This window comes from Oryctolagus cuniculus, chromosome 18 (genome assembly GCF_051225735.1).
Source record: "Oryctolagus cuniculus isolate XC-2025 breed Fujian yellow rabbit chromosome 18, ASM5122573v1, whole genome shotgun sequence".
Taxonomy (NCBI): Eukaryota; Metazoa; Chordata; class Mammalia; order Lagomorpha; family Leporidae; genus Oryctolagus; species Oryctolagus cuniculus.
The window spans coordinates 41,049,808-41,069,087 of NC_142884.1; the positions used below are offsets into that span (position 1 = coordinate 41,049,808).

General features: G+C 44.4%; 1 protein-coding gene across 4 annotated transcripts in view; it reads right to left on the reverse strand.

Annotated features, from left to right (window-relative positions):
• The window catches only part of HDIP1 (HDAC and MIER1 interacting protein 1), a 37,738-nt gene extending 33,384 nt beyond the window's left edge, over positions 1-4,354 (reverse strand). For 3 of the 4 annotated variants that reach the window (XM_051833904.3, XM_051833903.3, XM_089318845.1), the window contains exon 1: positions 3,929-4,142. In XM_051833904.3, coding sequence (XP_051689864.1) covers positions 3,929-3,994 — 66 coding nt within the window. In that variant the 5' untranslated portion in view covers positions 3,995-4,142. Of the gene's footprint in view, positions 1-3,928 lie in introns of all 4 variants that reach the window. The other variant, XM_002721569.6, reaches the window with a different exon arrangement.
• Between the last annotated feature and the right edge of the window lie 14,926 nt (positions 4,355-19,280).

The window sequence follows — 19,280 nt, forward strand, 5'->3', positions numbered from 1 at the left end:
GGGACCCAGATTGAGTTTTGGGCTCCTGGGTTCAGCCTGGCCCAGCCCTGGCTGTTGCAGTGATCCAACAGATGGAAGGTCTTTCTCTCTCTCTCTTTCTCAATCACTTGTTCTGCCTTTCAAAACAACAACAACAACAAAAAGACACAAAAATAATGTATCAGTACTATCCAAGATAGGCAAAGTGATAGTCTTGGAATGTTTTTCCCACAGATAAGGCAGAGGAGAGGGTGACTACTATGTATTCTTTACTGCTAAGAGAATCAGGTACCAAGAGCAGACATGTTTGCTATGTGACATAAAAATTCCTATAAATGAAAAAATCTGCTCTATTTTTACAAAAGACAAACAGAAACATATACTACAGACACCCAAAAAACTGGCCACTATTACACACAAAAAAGCTCAGTAATTTTGAGAGATTAATGGATGTGAAATCCCTTTAAAATGAAAAGTACTATGCTTTAGATCTAATTTTTTTTTCTTTTAAGATTTATTTTACTTGAAAGGCAGATGCAGCGCCGGCATCCCATATGGGTACCAGTTCGCATCCTGGTTGCTTCTCTTCCAATTCATCTCTCAGCTTATGGTCTGAGAAAACAGTGGAAGATGGCCCAAGTCTTTGGGCCCCTGCACCTGAGTGGGAGACCCAGAAGCAGCTCCTGGCTCCTGGTTTCAGATCAGCCCAACTCTGGCTATTGCAGCCATTTTGGGGAATGAACCAATGGATAGAAGATCTTTCGGTCTCTCCCTCTCTCTGTAATTCTACCTCCCAAATAAATAAATAAAATTATTTTTTAAAAAAAAAAAGGGCAGGTAGAGAGAGAGACAGAGATAGTTTCCATCTGCTTGTTCACCCCTAAACACAACACTGGTCCCAAGAACCAATTTTCAAGAGAGACTTGCAAAGGAGATATTATAAATCAGTCAATTATCTTCTCATTGTCCTTACGTAGCTTTTACTTGTTTAAATTTACACACACATAAACACACTCATGACATGTAAATACAGTTTGCTATAAAAATTTCAAAATTTATATTTTACATTTATAAACTATGCCTAAATTCTAATTTAGTATTTGGTAGGAAATTTAGAATCACAGCCATATTCTAATATGATGTTTAGAAAATGGCTTTCTAGATTATAATTTTTTCTGGTATATAATTAAAAGAAGCTCGTACCTTTAAATAATCAGAAAGCTAAAATTAAAAATTAACCTATTACTTTCTTCAAGTTACTTTTTTTTTTTTTTTTTTTTTTTGACAGGCAGAGTGGACAGTGAGAAAGAGAGACAGAGAGAAAGGTCTTCCTTTGCCGTTGGTTCACTCTCCAATGGCCGCTGCCGCCGGCGCACCACGCTGATCCAAAGCCGGGAGCCAGGTTCTTATCCTGGTCTCCCATGGGGTGCAGGGCCCAAGGACTTGGGCCATCCGGGAGCCAGGTGCTTCTCCTGGTCTCCCATGGGGTGCAGGGCCCAAGCACTTGGACCATCCTCCACTGCACTCCCGGGCCACAGCAGAGAGCTGGCCTGGAAGAGGGGCAACCAGGACAGAATCCGGTGCCCGGATCGGGACTAGAACCTGGTGTACCAGCGCCGCAAAGGCGGAGGATTAGCCTATTGAGCTGTGGCTCTGGCCTCAACAGTTACTTTTACTAAAGAAAATTCCTTTTAAGAATAACAATTTTAATTGCCTTCATGTATGTTATATTAAGAGAATATAATATAATATAAGGGACAAGTTATGTACTAACTTGCTATGGGCTAGACTGTGTTCTCCAAAATTCATAGACCAAAGCCCAATGTGACCTTAATTGGAGATGGAGCCTTTAGAAGATAATTAGGTTTAGATAAGGTTGTGAGGGTGGGGACTTCACGACAGGATTGATGACATTAATAGGAGTCTGAATGCTCTGTTCACCATGTGAAAACAAGAAGACAGTCATCTGCAAGTCAAAAAGAGAGCACAACCATGCTGGCACCCTGATCTTAGAATTCTAGCCTCCAAAAAGGGAGAAAAATTGTAAGCCAGTCTACGGTATTTTGTTTTGGCTGCCAGACCACACCAAGATATGGCTGATTTTACACAAAAGAATCTAAGAACATTTGTGGATGTCTCTGTGTAAAACAAAATTAATGTGATCTTTCCAAATAACTGATCATGTTTTGTTGAACAGTTTTACGGACTCCTAAAGTTTATTATCCTTTACTCTTTCTTCAACCAGGATATTAAAAACAGGTTATTTCCCCCTAAAGGTTATTTTAAGCCAACTAAAACAAGGACAGGATTTGCAATGACTTGTGCTCTACCGAAACTGGAATGCATAATGCATACCACGTAAACCTTATACTTTTATACAATTTAACTACAGAATAAGTGGAAATGTTTAAACACTGAAATAACCTATAACCTTTACCTGCAAAGAAACTAAGTAGGGTGTTTCAAAAAGTTGATGGAAAAATGCAATTGAAATATGTGTTTATTTTGGTGCAAAAAAGGCCAATAGTCAGAATTTAACAAATTTGGTTTAATGTAAGAATGAAAGTAATTATTCTGGAAAACATGATTAAATTGTTTTTATACTGAATACTAGTACAGTTCAATAAACTATTCTAACACAATCTTTCTCTGAACATCATTTTTACCACTGCCCATAAAAGATACTGAATCAAACATGTTAACATGCTGTCAGAAGATCTGATCAACCTACAAGACTGCTCCTTAAGGAGTGCATTAAAATCAGTTTATAAAAAAAAAGTCTCCAGTCATTTCAAATTACTCTGGACTTAAAAAAAAAAGAAAGAAAGAAAAAGGGGAGGACAGAGAGGTAGTCACTTTGAAAAAATTCACTCAGTGGAAAAGGAAAAACACTCCCAGATCTGCATGTTGGCATGAAATGAGGGCCTTACAAATGGTTTTAATTGAGAGACTTTTAACTCATCAGACCGTAAAGCTTAGAAGAATGTCTATTATTCCAGTAAAGAATGAGGCAGGCTTACACGTAGGAAATACCAAAATTAGATTTTTCAAATCTTAACTATACCATGAATTCAGGGCAAAAGAAATCACTCAAAAATCACAAGACTATGTGTGTGTGTATATATACACATATATGTGTGTGTATGTATTTTAAAGATCTGAAAGCAGACTTGCCAAATTTTGTAACAGTGGATACCACAAGAGGTGGGGTAGTAAGGAGCGCCCAGAAAGGAAAAGATTCAATGGGGATGTTATTCAATAATGTTCCACTAAAAACAATGTAAGAAAAGCCTGCACGGTTATACAACACCAAAAATATAATTCATCAGGGGGAGAAATCTCACAATTTGCCTAATCTTAAAATCATTCCACTGGGGTCCCTTTTGTCATGTTAGGTCGCGGTGGGGAGTTTTGGGGAGCCGCAGTGCACAGCTGAAATGGGAACAAAGCAACCCTGGGTGGCTGGAAGGGGCTGCGGAGCCAGGGGCCTGGACTCGGAGCCGGGCACACTGGGCATTCTCGCCGGGCCGAGGGGGCTAACCAGGGGCCGCGCTCGTGCTCGTGGGCCGCGGCTCCCCGGCTCCCACCGCTGTCACTCGCAGTCTGCGAGGCGACTCCCAGAGGGTCCCGACAGGCACCCACCCCGTCAGATCACCATAAACCCACGCCCCCTCCCGCGGCCCCAGCCGTGCAACCCAGGGACTCGCCCGTCAGACCGCCGCCGCTGGGTACGGGCCAGGCTGCGGCCCGGGGGCTTCCCCCACACCCCTTGGCTCACCCCGGAGGGTCCCGGGCGCCCGCCGCCGCCACCCACCCAAGGGCCTGCCCACCCGCTCGGCCGCCGGGACCCCAGCGAGGCCGCTTCTCCTCAGCCAACGGCCGCCAAGCAACGGCCGCCCGCCCGCGCGCACTCGGACCGCCAGCTCGCGCGCCCGGCCTCGGCGCCCACCTGTTGGTCGCACTCCGGGCATGATTTGGTGGCCATCTTCACTTTCTTGGCTCGAGTTGCAGACATGCTCCTCTCCCTCGACGGCAGCAGAGGTGGCAGTGGCGGTGGCGGCGGCAGCGGCGGCGGCTCGGGCTCCTCCCCTCGTACCTCAGCAGCCCAGCCTCTGCCCGCCCCGTCCCTGTCCCCGTCACCGCTGGCCGGACTCAGGCTCTGGCGGATTCGCGCACGCGTGCGCGTGCTCGCGCGGGGCCTGCGTGCCGAGGGGGCGGGGCACGGCGTTGGCCGGCGGCGGGCCGCTGGCCTGTGTCGCCAACTCCTCGCGGCAGCGACACGCGCTGTCACGACAGCTGGTTCCCCACTCCCTTCCCACACTAGATCTCCTCGGATCCTCTGCTGAGGAGACCGCCCGGACCGCCCGGCGTGGCAGTGACCACGCCTACTCCCTGTCTGGCGGGCTGCGTGGGGGCGTGGCTTGGGCGGGACTCAGCAATAACGAGCGTCGAGCTTAACTAGTGAACGCCTGGTGGGATGGGCCGTACTGCTGGGCACGCCCCTTCCCCCGGCCGACGGCGCGAGAGTGAAAGAGGAGGGGGTGGATAAAGGAGTTGGACGTAGGTCCTTGCCTTTAATAAATTTCAACAAGTGTTACCAAGGCTAGTCGCTGGAAATTACAATAGACATTTGATGAGTCTACTATATGCCTAACCATGGACTCTTCGCTGTGGGATATAAATTTGTTGACTCAAAAGTACTTAGCCAATTCTGCTAGAAATCTGTAGCTTTGCAGACATTCAAATATGCAGATTGGGGCTGTTGATGATAAGGGTAAAATGATTGGCTTTTAAAACCAAGCTAGTGGGGCCAGCTCTGTGGCATAGCGGGTAAAGCCACTGCCTGCAGTGCTGGCATCCCATGTGGATGCCGGTTCGAGCCCCCCCCCCACACACACACACCGCTGCTCCACTTCCGATCCAACTCTGCTATGGCCTGGGAAAGCAGTAGAATATGGCCCGAGTGCTTGGGCCCCAGCACCGGCCATCGCGGCCATTTGGGGAGTGAACCAGCGGATGGAAGACATCTCTCTTTCTCTGCCTCTCCTTCTCTCTATGTGTAACTCTTTTAAATAAATAAAGTAAATCTTAAAAAAAATCAGCTTAGAGGTGAGTGTTGGGGCACGGCAGCTTCAGCTGCTGCAAGGGACAACCGCATCCCGTTTATAAGAGTGCCTGGGGTCAAATCCTGCCTCTGCTTCTGATCCAGCTTCCTGCTAATGTGTACCCTGAGGGGAAGCCGATGATGCCTCAAATGCTTGGGTTTCTGCCACCCATGTGGCATGGAGTCTTGAAATCTCATTTCAGCCTGGCCCAGCCCTGTTTTGGTTTTGACGGGAGTAAACCAGTGGATGGAAGTTTTCTGTCTTTCCCTCTCTGTGTGTCTCTCTGCTTATCAAATAGATAAAGCTTTTTAAAAATTGTTTAAACTCCCCCTAGACTATGACCTCATTACCCACCTCCAGGATTAGAAGAAATTATATTCTCCACCATGAATCATCAAATCATTTGTGCAACGATGTTGCACTTCAAAACACTGCTTGATAGAGCAAAATTTCAGAAAAATCCTAGGTGCTCATCAACAAATTGTGTGAGCAAAGGTACACGTTCAGAGTATTGCTGCTCTTCCAAAAAAAAAAAATGAGATGGATGTATATGGAATAGGATGATCTCCAAAATAGTGTTGAAAAATCAAATGTTGCTCAAAATGTAACTACTTCTACAAAAAAATGACTGTATTTATGCTTACAGATGCATACAGAAAAGGAACTGGAGTTAAAGAAGTGGTCTTTAACTCTGTGGGGTTTGTACAATGGTTAATATGGCAAACATTGCCATTTCTCTGTAGCCACCTTCCAACAAGTAGTAGTCATATGGCATTACCTCTGGCCAATAAGATAAAACCTAAACCTGCTGGGTGAGATTGATGGCAAGGCTTTTGATTTCCTGATAAAAATGGACAGATTCATCTCTTCAAAATGCCTTTCACAGTTCTGTCTGGACAAGAATATGAAGCCCTTAAGGTACAAGTAGCCATCTTGACAATGAGACAAAGAGGGTGTTATATTGGTATCAATTGTTATATACTACCCAAAAATGTAATGGCTTAAAACTACAAACATTTAGTATCTTACAATTTCTGAGGGCCAAGAATCCAGAAATGGCTTTTTGGTCTCACCTTGAAGGCCCAACTAGGAGGAAATCCACTCCAAAGCTCACTCCTGATTGTTGATCTGAGATACATGACAGATGTGAGGAAGCATCCCACCCAGCAGCGAGTCTTTTGTGACCTAATCTCAGAAGCAGCATCCCATCACTTCTGCTGTATTCCATTAGAAACAAGTTACTAAATCCAGGCCATCCAGGAAGGAAAGAGATTACACCAGAGCAAGAATACCAAGAGGCAGGGGTCATGGCAGCCATTTTAGAGGCTGCCTATCCACAGGTCTCATGCATGGGATTATGGGCAATTCACTAGGGATGAAAAAAAGCTAAAAATGTTTGAGTCTCTGGCAGCTTCATTGAGTAGATGCCTCAATCCCATCCCACCTCCTACAGATTCCTTATTGTGTATTGGTAGGGGTTGGGGTGAAGAGGTGGGATATAGAATAATTAAAAATTAAAAATAAAGTTCCATGTACACCAAAATAGATAAAATTAAAAAGATTAATGACATCAAAGTTGGTGAGAATGTAAAGCAACCAGAGCTCTCACATATTTTTGGGGGTGGGGAGGTAAACTGGTACAATTTGGAAGGTCTAGAAAATCTAAATATATATCTAAATATGACCCAGTATATCCACCCCTAAGTATTTATCCGAGAGAAATGAAACATGTCCACAAAAGGCTTGTACAAGAATATTCCTGAAGCCAGCGTTGTGGTATAGATATGAGCACCAATTCGAGTCCTGGCTGCTCCACACCCGATCTAGCTCCCTGATAATGTGCTAATACACCTAGGAAAGTGCTTGGGCCCCTGCACCTGCGTGGGAGATCCAGAGGAAGCTCCTGGCTGCTGGCTGCAGCCTGGCCTAGCCCCGCCATTGCAGTCATTTGGGAAGTAAACCAGAGGATGGAAGATCTCTCTCTCTCCTCCCCTTTCTCTCTCTAACTCTACCTTTCAAATAAATAAAAAATAAATCTTAAAAAAAATTCCTAACAGCTTTATGCATAATAGGAAAAAGGAAAAAAAAGTCGATAAAACAGATAAAAAAACAACTTTTGATAATTACTAACCAACTTTAAAAAGGAATGAATTATTTATACAACATAATGGATTACTCTCAAAAGCATGCCTTAGTAAAAAAGTCTTACACAAAAGATTATGATTTCATTTAAATGCAGTTATTAAATAAGAAAAACTATTCTATGATTAAAAGAAAGAAAAAAGATCAGCATGGTATTTACTTTGGGCAGGTAAGGATAGAAATAAAGAGGTAGGACAGAGGCCAGTGTTGTAACATAGCAGGTTAAGCCGCCACTCCCAACACTGGCACTCCAATCCAGCTTCCTGCTAATGTGCCTGAAAAGGCAGTAGATAAAGGCTCATGTACTTGGGCCCCTGCCACCCATGTGGGAGACCCAGATAGAGCTCTTGGCTCCTGGCTCCAGTCCGGCTCTAGGTGTTGGGGCCATTTGGGGAACAGTAGATGCAAGATCTCTCTCTCTCTCTCTCTCTCTGGCACTCTGCTTCCAAATAAATTATATAAAGAGGTAGAAGGGAATCTTGTGGGCTAATAGTAATTTAGTAATTGAATCATAATAGAGGTTTTTGTTACACAAGTGTCTGCATTTGTCAAAACTTATTGAACAGTACATTTAAGACCTAAGCATTTTATTGAATTAAATTTTACCTCAAACAAGAAATTTTTTTTTAAATATTGTTTCAAAATTGATTGATTTGAAAGGCAGAATGAGAGACAGAGAAAGCAATCTTCCATACACTGATTCACCCCCCAAAAATGACCCCAACAAGCCAGGAGCCAGGAACTCCATCTGGGTCTCCTACGTGGGTGGCAGAAGCCCAAGTACTTCAGCCATCATGTGCTGCTTTTTCAGGTGTATTAGCAGAGAGCTGGATCAGAAGCGGAGCAGCCAAGATGCAAACCATGCTCCAATACAGACTGCAGGTTGTCACAAACAGCAGCTTAACCTGCTGGACCACAACAGCAGTCTCAAACAAGAACCTCAAGCACATACTGAACCCTACATAATGTGTGTGCTGACATGTCTAGGATGAAAGCTGCTCAAGCACAATTCCCACTGAAATGCATCTGGTGTGGGCTGTTTGCATGGAGTTTAAGATGCTGCCTGGGATGTACTGGAGTGCCTGGGTTAAAGTCCTGGCTCAGCTGAGATTGCAACTTCCTGCTAATGCACACCCTGGGATGCAACAGGTGGTGTCTCAAGGACTTGGGTCACTTTGGGTAACTCACATAGGAGACCTGGAGTTCCTAACACGGCTTCAGTCTAGCCGAGCCCCAGCTTTCTGGAAAATGAACCAGTGGATTGGAGTTATCCCTCTTACTCTCTGCCTTTCAGGTAAAATAAAAGAATCAAAAAATATGAATGGGGGATGACTAAGTGGATACATGGTAAGGCAATAAGGCAAAACTATATAATAAGTTGTCAATGGTACAATCAGTATATAGGTATTCACCATAAATTTCAAGTGTTTTTATGTTTGAAATTTTTCATAAAATTTTCTATAGGAAACTATATCAAATTACCATAATTATAGTAATATTCTTACTGTAGGAAACAAATCCAAATTATTTAAGCCAGTGTTCATTAGGTTTTGTTATTTGCTCACAAACATATTCCTTACTTATACTGATACTGAAACAAGTTTTCTACAAAGTGAATGAAATTTATTTAATATCCATTAGGTACATACTGTGCACAGGAACTTGTGTTCTTTTGATGGGATTATGACCTTGTGGGTAAAACAAAGTCCCAGCTGTTGTAAATCTTATATTTACTGGAGAAAATAGACATATAAACACTATCAGACAAATATGTAATTACTATGAAATTATGAAGGAACCAGTGTTACAGCCAATAGTAGAGGGGAGAATTCCTGGCCAATGCACCAAGATGTCACAGCTGATTTGAACCCTGGGAGCTTGTTCTATCTGTGATGAAGTATGAAACTGATGAACAAACTGAGAAGGCAACTTTCAGCAAAAGAGTTTTATTGAAAAGAGCAGAGAGAGATTTAAAGAGCACAGGGAAATCCTGGCAAAGCAGCTGGGAGGGGCTTCTGCAGAGGGAAGAAGTCACTGGAGGAAGGGATCTGAGGGTTTTGTGCCCCTTGGGAAGCTTGTACAAGGGCCTTTAAAAAAAGCATTTCTTGGCCGGCGCCGCGGCTCAATAGGCTAATCCTCCACCTAGCGGCGCCGGCACACCGGGTTCTAGTCCCGGTCGGGGTGCCGGGTTTTGTCCTGGTTGCCCTTCTTCCAGTCCAGCTCTCTACTATGGCCCGGGAAGTGGAGGATCAGTGTGCTGCACCGGCCGCAGCGCACCAGCCGCGGCGGCCATTGGAGGGTGAACCAACGGCAAAAGGAAGACCTTTCTCTCTGTCTCTCTCTCTCTCTCTCTCACTGTCCACTCTGCCGGGGGTGGGGAGTGTTTCCTTGTGTGGTGAGCTCGTTCTGCCTGCCTATTTCCTGCAATTAGGTTGTGACTTTTACAGGACAGAAAACAAGTTCTATCCTGGGGTCTGCTGGGGTGAGGGAGCAGTGGGGAGCTGTCTGACTCCATTGTACTTTCAAGACTGGTAACAGGAACCTTCAGCCACCGGTCTTCTGGGAGACCTGTTTTCATAGCAGGGCCTGTTTTTCTCTGACTAATCAATGAAATTGTTTCTGTCTCTTTTGTATCACACTTGCTTTCTAGCTCAGGCTGCTCTCCCAGCTAGGCTAAGAAAATGTTCAACACTGCAGGAGGGGCCTCTATGTTCTCTCTATACCATTCCAACTCAAACTCCTTTCACTGGGGCTCTAGGCAGGGGAGACCTGGCCTTTCTGGGGTGTGGGAATCAGAGAGGAGTTCCCTGAGGAAATCTGCATGACAGCAGACTTAATGAGGTGAAGAAGGGAAGCAAATATTCAAACAGCATGGGCAAATTACCCAGGGTGAAAGGAAGTGAAAGAGGTTCTAGTGTAGCTGCAGCACCAAGAGAAAGAGGAAGAGAGAATTCAACATACCGAGGACAGGTGCTGAAGAATCATGCGGCTTCTCGCTGGGTTTTGATGCTATTACTAACTTTGCTCAAGAGCTTTCATAGGTGGTGCTAGCGTGGCTGCAGGCATTCTCATCTCACAATGTGCAATTTTAGATCAGGTAGGAGCTTTTTTTTTTTTTTTTCTAAAGATTCATGTATTTGAAAGACTAATAGAGAGAGAGAGGAAGAGACAGATCTCTTTCATCTGCTGGTTCATTACTCAAATGCCCAGGAACCAGGAACTCCATCCAGGTCTCCCACATGGGTGGCAGGGACCCAAGGACTTGGGCCATCTCCACTGCTTTCCCAGGAGCATTAGCAGGAAACTGGATTGGAAGCAGAGCAGCCAAGACTTTATCTGGGACTCCAATAGGAATCACAGACAATGACTTAATCTGCTGTGTCACAGCACTGGCGCCCGCAGGGCCCATTTCTGTGTCTCAGGTCTGTACCCCTTGCTGGAGATGGTAGGGAAGATCACTAGGATAATGCAGTGTCTTATATCTGTTCCCTTTCCTATCTCATCATGTTTCACTGCTTCTGTTTGGGTTTCCTACCACCTCTGAGCCACTCTAGATATCCACTGGTTGTTTTAAACCAAAGTCTAGCATCTTCCTGTAAGTCTTCATGAGGTATCTGAGAGGGACAGAGCCGATAGCCACAAAACAACTATCATCTATGCCAGAGACTAAGAGTCTGTTCACTCAAAACTGAGTAAATTCTTCAACAAACTAAATGACAGAGCAGTAACTGAGCAGACCCCAAACCAGGGCATTCAGGCAAGAGGGTAAACTAGGGCTTAAAACAACCTACACTCCACTCACCAAATCTTATGTCAGTGTAGGACTACTTCCACCCAAAAGAATGGACGCTTTTTAAGTTTGTGCTAGTGTCCCATGAGCTGATCCTGGGCTCACACTCAGTTCAGCTTTGGTGATTTTCATATTCTCTCTCTTCTCCCCTCCAACTACAACTCATTCCAGAATGTCCTTTCCTCATTTTTTTTATGTTTCTTTAACTCTTCTCTCCCTCATGGAAGAGACGTAGCAGAAGTCATCAGGGAGAGGCAGAATGAGGACTTTCTGTTTCTTTATCCCAGCTCAAACCCTAAAAGCCACAAAGAGTAACAGCAATCCAGCTATAAATCACACAGGTCACTAATTAGTACCCGTAATGTGCCACCTATATTGTTACAAAATCGAGAATTAGAATGAGAAGCACATAAAAAAAGAAACTGACTCTGTTTGACATAATAAATATTATCCAAAAGCGTTCACTCAGCCAGGTCTACTGTGTCTAAGGGTTTTGGTGTTAGAAACATGCTTTCGGGGCCGGCACTGTGGCATAGAGGGTAAAGCTTTCACCTGCAGTGCCGGCACCCCATGTGGACACCGGTTCAAGTTCCGGCTCCTCCACTTCCAATCCAGCTCTCTACTATGGCCTGGGAAAGCAGTGGAAGATGACCCAAGTCCTTGGGCCCCTGCACCCACGTGGGAGACCTGGAGGAAGCTCTTGGCTCCTGGCTCCTGGCCATTGCCGCCAATTGGGGAGTGAACCAACGGATGGAAGACCTCTCTCTCTCTCTCTCTCTCTCTCTCTGCCTCTGCCTCTCTGTAACTCTGCCTTTCAAATAAATAAATAGATCTTTTAAAAAATAAACATGCTTTCATTTTCTTAAAAGGATTTATTTGTTTGAGAGGCAAAGTTCAGACAAAGAGGGGGAAAGACAGGGAGAAAGGTCTTCCATCCGCTGGTCCACTCCCCAAATGGCTACAATGGCTGTGGCTGTGCTGAACCAAAGCCAGGAGCCAGGAGCTTCTTCCAGTCTCCCATGCGGGTGCAGTGGCCCAAGCACTTATGCTATTTTCCACTGCTTTCCCAGGCTATAGTAGAGAGCTGGATTGGAAGAGGAACAGTGGGGACATGAACGGGTGCCCATATGGGAGGTTGGCGCTGCAGTCGGAGGCTTAGCTTACTAGGTCACAGCTCCGGCAGTTTTATTTTCTGAGAGACTGAGGGCCTTTGCATAGCCTTCTCCATCTCCCTAGAACTCTCTTTCTGCGTATCTTTGCATGATGTCTGACTCTTAAGCATCTTTTTTACACATAAACACTCAGGGTTACTCCACATTCTTGAAGAAAGAAGACCAAAAACTCAGTAGTAACTTATAATTTTCCAGCACTTTGGGTATCTTTCAGTCTTCATGTTATGCCAAAAGCTGAGAAGGTGTCAGATTGAATTATATGATATTATCTTTTTGTAGGTTAACATGAAAATATTCTATTTTTGAGAAAAATGCTTTATCTGGGCCAGTGCTGTGGCACAGCAGGTTAAAGCCCTGGCCTGAAGCACCAGCATCCCATATGGGTGCCGGTTCTAGTCCTGGCTGCTCCTCTTCCAATCCAGCTCTCTGCCATGGCCTGGGAAAGCAGTGGAAGATGGCCCAGGTCCCTGGGCCCCTGCACCCATGTGGGAGACCCAGAAGAAGCTCCTGGCTCCTGGCTTTGGATCGGTGCAGCTCCAGCCGTTGTGGCCAATTGGGGAGTGAATCAGCATATGGAAGACCTCTCTCCCTCTCTCTCTGCCTCTCTCTCTGTGTAACTCTGTTTTCAAATAAATAAATACATCTTTATTTTTTTATTTGAAAGACAGAGTTACAGAGAGAGGTCAAGAGCATCCATATGGGATGCTGGCGCATCAGGCCAGGGCTTTAACCTAGTGCACTACAGCGTCAGCCCAATAAATAAATCTTTTTTAAAAAAAGAAAGAAAGAAAAATGCTTTATTCAATGAAAATTGCACTGTTATCACTAACATCTTTCTTCAAATAATAAATTTCTCCAAATATTAAATGATTATACCATGGTTATAAAATTAAAACATTATTAAAATTTATTCACATCCTCCAAGCACTGCTTGTTTCTTAAAATTCCAAATAAAAAAAGGCGGTTATTTGGTTAAAAAAAATAAAGGTCCAAGGAATATGATAAATGTGGCAGAATTTCTTGGTCCAAATCCTTTAATTATATTTTGGTGGTTTATGATGTCTGTGGTTGAAAGTCATCACGTATAAGTTCAGGTCCATTTCTGCTAACCAGTGCAGAGGGCTTTTAGATCAACATCTGATGCACAATTTCAACTTTCTGACAAAATACTAGTTTTACCTGGGTAAAAAGGCAGCAGTAAGGGGCTGGTGCTGTGGCATAGTGGGTAAAGCCACTGCCTGCAGTGCCAGCATCCCATATGGCTGCCAGTTCAAGTCCTGGTTGTTCCATTTCCAATCCAGCTCTCTGCTATGATCTGGGAAAGCAGTAGAAGATGGCCCAAGTCCTTGGGCCCCTGTATCCGCATGAGAGACCCAGAGGAAGATCCTGGCTCCTGACTTCAGATCAGTGCAGCTCTGGCCATTGTGGTCATTTGGGGAATGTACCATTGGATGGAAGACCTCTCTCTTTCTGCCTCCCCTCTCTCTGTGTAACTCTGGCTTTCAAATAAATAAGTAAATCTTCAAAAAGAAAAGCAGCAATAAAATATCCTTACACAGACCACCATCCAGTTACCAGAACTCTTTGCTTGTAATGATGGTTTTAGGGGAATTTCACGAGCATTCAACCATGGAACACTTCCCTCTCAATAGATATCCATGCATCAGACATGAGTCTCTGCTCTTCCCAATGTAACCATCTCTGTTTATGACCATCCATCAGCTGGCGTGGTACCTACCCACTAGTCCAACTCTGTGATCTTCGTTATCTATTGCAGCAAAGAGTCAAGAAATTGTTGTGGCAGAAACTCCTAAGTTTTCTGCAAGACCTCGAATTGCTGTTTCGGGATAAATGACTCTCAGATGACCTTTATTTAAAACAGATTTTGGTCTCCCTCAAGGCTCATTTCTCAGACTCAGATCCCCCAAATGAATTTTTTCAAACCAGCACCGGATAGTCCTTTCACTAACAAAGCCTTCTCCAAAGACAGAATTGATGTTTCTGCTTGCCTTAGCTGCACTATGTCCTACTTTAAATTTATAGATACATAAATTTCATAAAGCATCCGTGAAGGTCAGCGCCATGGCTCACTTGGTTAATCCTCCGCCTGCAGTGCCAGCATCCCATATGAGCACGGGGTTCTAGTCCCAGTTGCTCCTTTTCCAGTCCAGCTCTCTGCTGTGGCCTGAGAGGGCAATGGAGGATGGCCCAGGTGCTTGGGCCCCTGCACCCACATGGGATACCAGGAAGAGGCACCTGGCTCCTAGCTTTGGATCGGCACAGCGCCGGCCGTGGCGGCCATTGAGGGAGTGAACCAAGGGAGGGAAGACCTTTCTCTCTGTCTCTCTCTCTCACTGTCTATAACTCTGCCTGTCAAATAAATAAAAATAAAAAAAGTATCTGTAACTCTCTCAAAGATATGGTACTGGCCAGCGCTGCGGCTCACTTGGCTAATCCTCCGCTTGCGGCACCGGCACCCCAAGTTCTAGTCCTGGTTGGGGTGCCAGGTACTAGTCCCGGTTGCTCCTCTTCCAGTTCAGCTCTCTGCTGTGGCCCAGGAAGGCAGTGGAGGATGGCCCAAGTGCTTGGGCCCCGGCACCCACATGGGAGACCAGGAGGAAGCACCTGGCTCTTGGCTTCAGATTGGCGCAGCACGGACCTTGGCGGCCATTGGGGGAGTGAACCAACGGAAGGAAGACCTTTCTCTCTGTCTCTCTCTCACTGTCTAACTCTGCCTGTCAAAAAAAAATTTTTTTTTAAAAAAAGATATGGTACTGCTCACTTCTGTGGAGAAAAGAAACATTGAACAATAAAAACTCAATCATCAAAGAAAAATGAAGAGCGTATTACTGTTACAAATACTTAACAGCATGACTGAAAACAGACCTGATATCGATTTTGCCAATCATGATCACATTTCAACTGGTCAGATATCACCAATTTTATTTGGACAACACATATTTTTGTCATTGTACTCTGGCTGCTATCATTTCATATCAGGTGAATGCTACTCTTAAGCTTTTTGTCTTCCAACAGGAATACAATTTCCAGTAATTTCATAATCACCTACCATGGAAAAGAAAATGCATTCAATTAAAATAGGAGTCACAGGTGGCCAGCATTGTGGCATAGAAGATAAAGCTGCTACCTGTGATGCCAGCATCCCATATGGGAAATCATTCCAACCCCAGCTACTCCACTTCCAATCCAATTCCATGTTAATGTGGCTGGGAAAGCAGCAGAAGACAGTCCAAGTGCTTGGACCCTGCACCCACATGGGAGACCCTGATGAAGTTCCTGGCTCCTGGCTTCAGACCCACCCAGCTCTGGCCATTGTGGCTATTTGGGGAGTGAACCAGAGAACAGAAGATCTGACTCTCCCCTTCTCTGTAACTCTGCCTTTCAAATAAATAAATAAATCTTTAAAAAAAAATAAGAGCTGTTTAGCCCAGTGGTTATGGCTCCACCTCCTGAGTTCAGCTTCCCCTAATGCAGACACCGGAAGGCAGCAGTAACAGCTCAAGTTACCACCAGTGTGGAAGACCTGGATTGAGCTCCTGGCTCCAGGTTTCAGTTCCTGCCCAGATCAGGGCTACGTGGACATATGAGGAGGGAACTGAGGCCAGAGACAGTTGAGGGCTAACTTGGGAAGATGAGAACAGCAAATTCAAAAACTCTTTCACAGTTTGTCATTTTGTCTCTGTATCCTTGAGGAAGGAGACAAAAGGGGGAGGATGGCGCTAATTGGGAACCTGAAAAAAAAAAAAAAACTGTTAAGCTAAAAAGCCTTCACTTAGAAGCAGTATATAGATATGATAATGGAGAACCTATACACCAGGTATCTTCAAAACCACACTAAGGGCCTCTCACCCATATAAAAATACATTTTTCACATTCAGGGCCTCAAGTTTCAGTCTCAATCTGAGCTTTGTGTCTTGACCTGCTTCTACTTTCTTAAGTGTACTTTCTTTTCCTATAACACACTTTTGTTATTACACTAATTGTCTGTGTAAGCATCATTCAAGTCATTGTCTGCAGCTCAAAAGAACTTTTATCTGTCCTTGCCTTTCCACCCTCCACTGCTACAACAGAAGCAGAGCGTGGAAGCTCTGTCTCTCTCTGCCTCTCAAGTAAACAAAAATTTTAAATAATGAAATAAGAGCTGAACTTTTGAATTCAGAACTTAATGTCTATCAAACAATTTCTTCAGTATTATCAAGATCTCAAGTCAATTTACTGCTTAGGAAAGAATTCTCCCCTAATAGATTGACAACTACTTGTTTCTTACTTTTTTTGACAGAAGTATTTTTAGATCTTTCTCTTCCCCATTTCATATGATCTGAATGACTGCTACTTCCTGGCGTCTTTATATTTTCTGAATCTTCTTTACTGCAGAAATTCCTTCCTTTGCCTAAGCTCTCTGACTCCTCTGGGCTTAATTTTAGTATATGGAATAAAAATATATTTATCAAGGTGAGCATGTGGCATGGCAAGTTAAACTACCGTTTGGCTCATCCCATATGGAAGCTCTAGGGTTAAGTACCACCTTCACTTCTGTTCCAGCTTTCTGGGAGCCAGCAGGTAATGGCTCAAGTGATTGATTTGGTTCCTGTCACCTATATGAGAGACCTGGATGGAGTTCAACTGTTACAGTGCTGCAGACCTGTGGAAGTGAACCAGTGGATGGAAGATTGATCTCTCTCTCTCTTTCTCACTCTCTCTCTCCCTTCCTGCTGTTCCACCTTCCAAATAAATAAGTAAGCAAGTAATGAATAAAAGGAGTCAGGCATGTAATAAAATTTGTATAATTTTTGTTTTTTTTTGTGTGTGTGTAAAAAGTTTATTACAGCTGTGAAATTACAATTTTATGTTTGTAGGAATCCAGGAACACTTTGTAGTTCAAACAGCTCTGTTAGTTTCCACATCTGTTGCTAATGAAACGAAATGAGTAAATCTTGCCAAATTTTTTTTTTTTTACAGGCAGAGTTAGACAGTGAGAGAGAGAGAGAGACAGAGAGAAAGGTCTTCCTTTGCCATTGGTTCACTCTCCGCGGCCAGCGTGCTGTGCCGATCTGAAACCAGGAGCCAGGTGCTTCCTCCTGGTCTCCCATGCGGGTGCAGGGCCCAAGCACTTGGGCCATCCTCCACTGCACTCCCAGGCCACAGCAGAGAGCTAGACTGGAAGAGGAGCAACCGAGACACAACCAGCACCCCAACTGGGACTAGAACCCAGAGTGCCGGCGCCACAGGCGGAGGATTAGCCTAGTGAGCCACAGCACCGGCCAATTTGGTTTATTAGTTTTTAAAGGAGAGTGATTCAGTAGAATTCAAACTCGGATCAATGAATGAGTTGACAGTAATCTTGGGGTAGGTTAAAGTAAGGTTTAATTCTAGTCATACACTTGATCTTAGCCAAAAGGCCAAGAAGTGATGGTTTAATTCTAGTCCTATAAAATACGTGTTGTTCTACAACTTATCTGCCTCTAGGGTCATGGAATGGAAAGACAACAGATTTCTTTTTCTCTTCACTTGAACTATTTCAAATATATTGATAATTAATGTACTGTTAGTAAAATGGGGGGAGGGTGTCTTGAGTTCTATTATGTTATATTGTTACCAAAAAGAAAACAAAAAATATACATTGTAATTATAAGTAGGGAAGTAAATAGTTTAATTTTAGTCCCCGAGAATACTGCTGAAAGTAATATAAATGAGAGAAAGAGGTTTCCTATTAGTATAGTAGATTTAATTGAGGCAAGAAGCCACCTCTTCCATTCCAAATAAATATAATAGCTAAGACATAACCAAGATCTGAAGAGAGGAGAGATTAAGATGGCAGAGTAGGGAAGGAGCTTGCTGCTGTGGTCTAGGAGAAGATAGTTTTAAAAAGTGGAGAGAGTGCAGACTCAGGGAAGAGTTAGGGAGAAAATGGCAGAGGAAACTCTATGCTCATTAGAGGGACACAGTGGACCTACGTGCAGGGCGAGGATGCGCACAACTTAGGACTCCAGCAGCCAAGAGCCTCCAAGTGAGGTGAGACTAGACTGCAGCAGCCCAAGCCACTGGCAATGGAATCTGGCTTGGAGCCCTATGCGGCGTAGCATACCTTCCAAGCTGGAGGAGAAAAGGCAAGGGGAGAGGCTCCTTTTCTCTCTCCCCAACCACCTGCAACAACAGCGTCCTATAACAAGATGATAGAGAGCAGGGGCCATTTTGGACATACATGATGGTTGTACCAGCTCATGTCCACACTCAGCAACCAGCCAAGCGGAGACTCCTGAATCTGATGGGGGCAATGGACAAGGGGCTGGGTGCTTGTGACTGTGGGAGGCTTGTGCGCAGGGACTGTGGAAACATTGAGGCTGCGTGGGAGAACTCGGGGTGTGGCGGGGAATTTGGAAAGTCACTGTGGGATGCTCCCATGCTCAGGGCTCCCTGGTTACCTGGGGAGGGACATTGCTGGGGAATCTGAGCTTACCCTGAGGACTGCACAGATCCTTTGTGTGGTCCTTGTGGCAGAGCAGACAAATAATATACCCACTGTGGCCAGCCCAGGCACTGGTCTCCTTTGAGGAGAGGAGCTCAGCTCAGCTGCGTCTACACCAACAAACAAGAACAAACCTCCCCTCTGATAAGAAAAAAAAAAAAGGAAATTTACCATGCCAAACCTGAGTGTGTCACCTCAGACACGCACTCACCCTGGAGCTCCTTGAACAGAGCTCCTTGGCCACACCTACCACACACCTCCAGGAATTCCCTGAAAGCAGACATAATTCAAAGACAAAAGTTGCCACAGCTAAATGAGTATCCCCACAAATGCTGAATAACAAACACACCAATTCAAGAAACAAGAATAAGGAAAACAACATGACGTCCCCAAAAGAACACAACTATTTAGTGAAATAGTTACAGAAAACTTCCCTAATTTGGAGAAAAAAAGGGACATCCAAGTACAAGATGCACATAGAGGGGCATGGAGATTGAACATGCTCCTGAATGAACAATGGGTCATAAGAGAAATCAAAAACTTTCTGGAAGTAAATAAGGATAACAGCACAACATACCAAAACTTATGAGATACAGCAAAAGCAA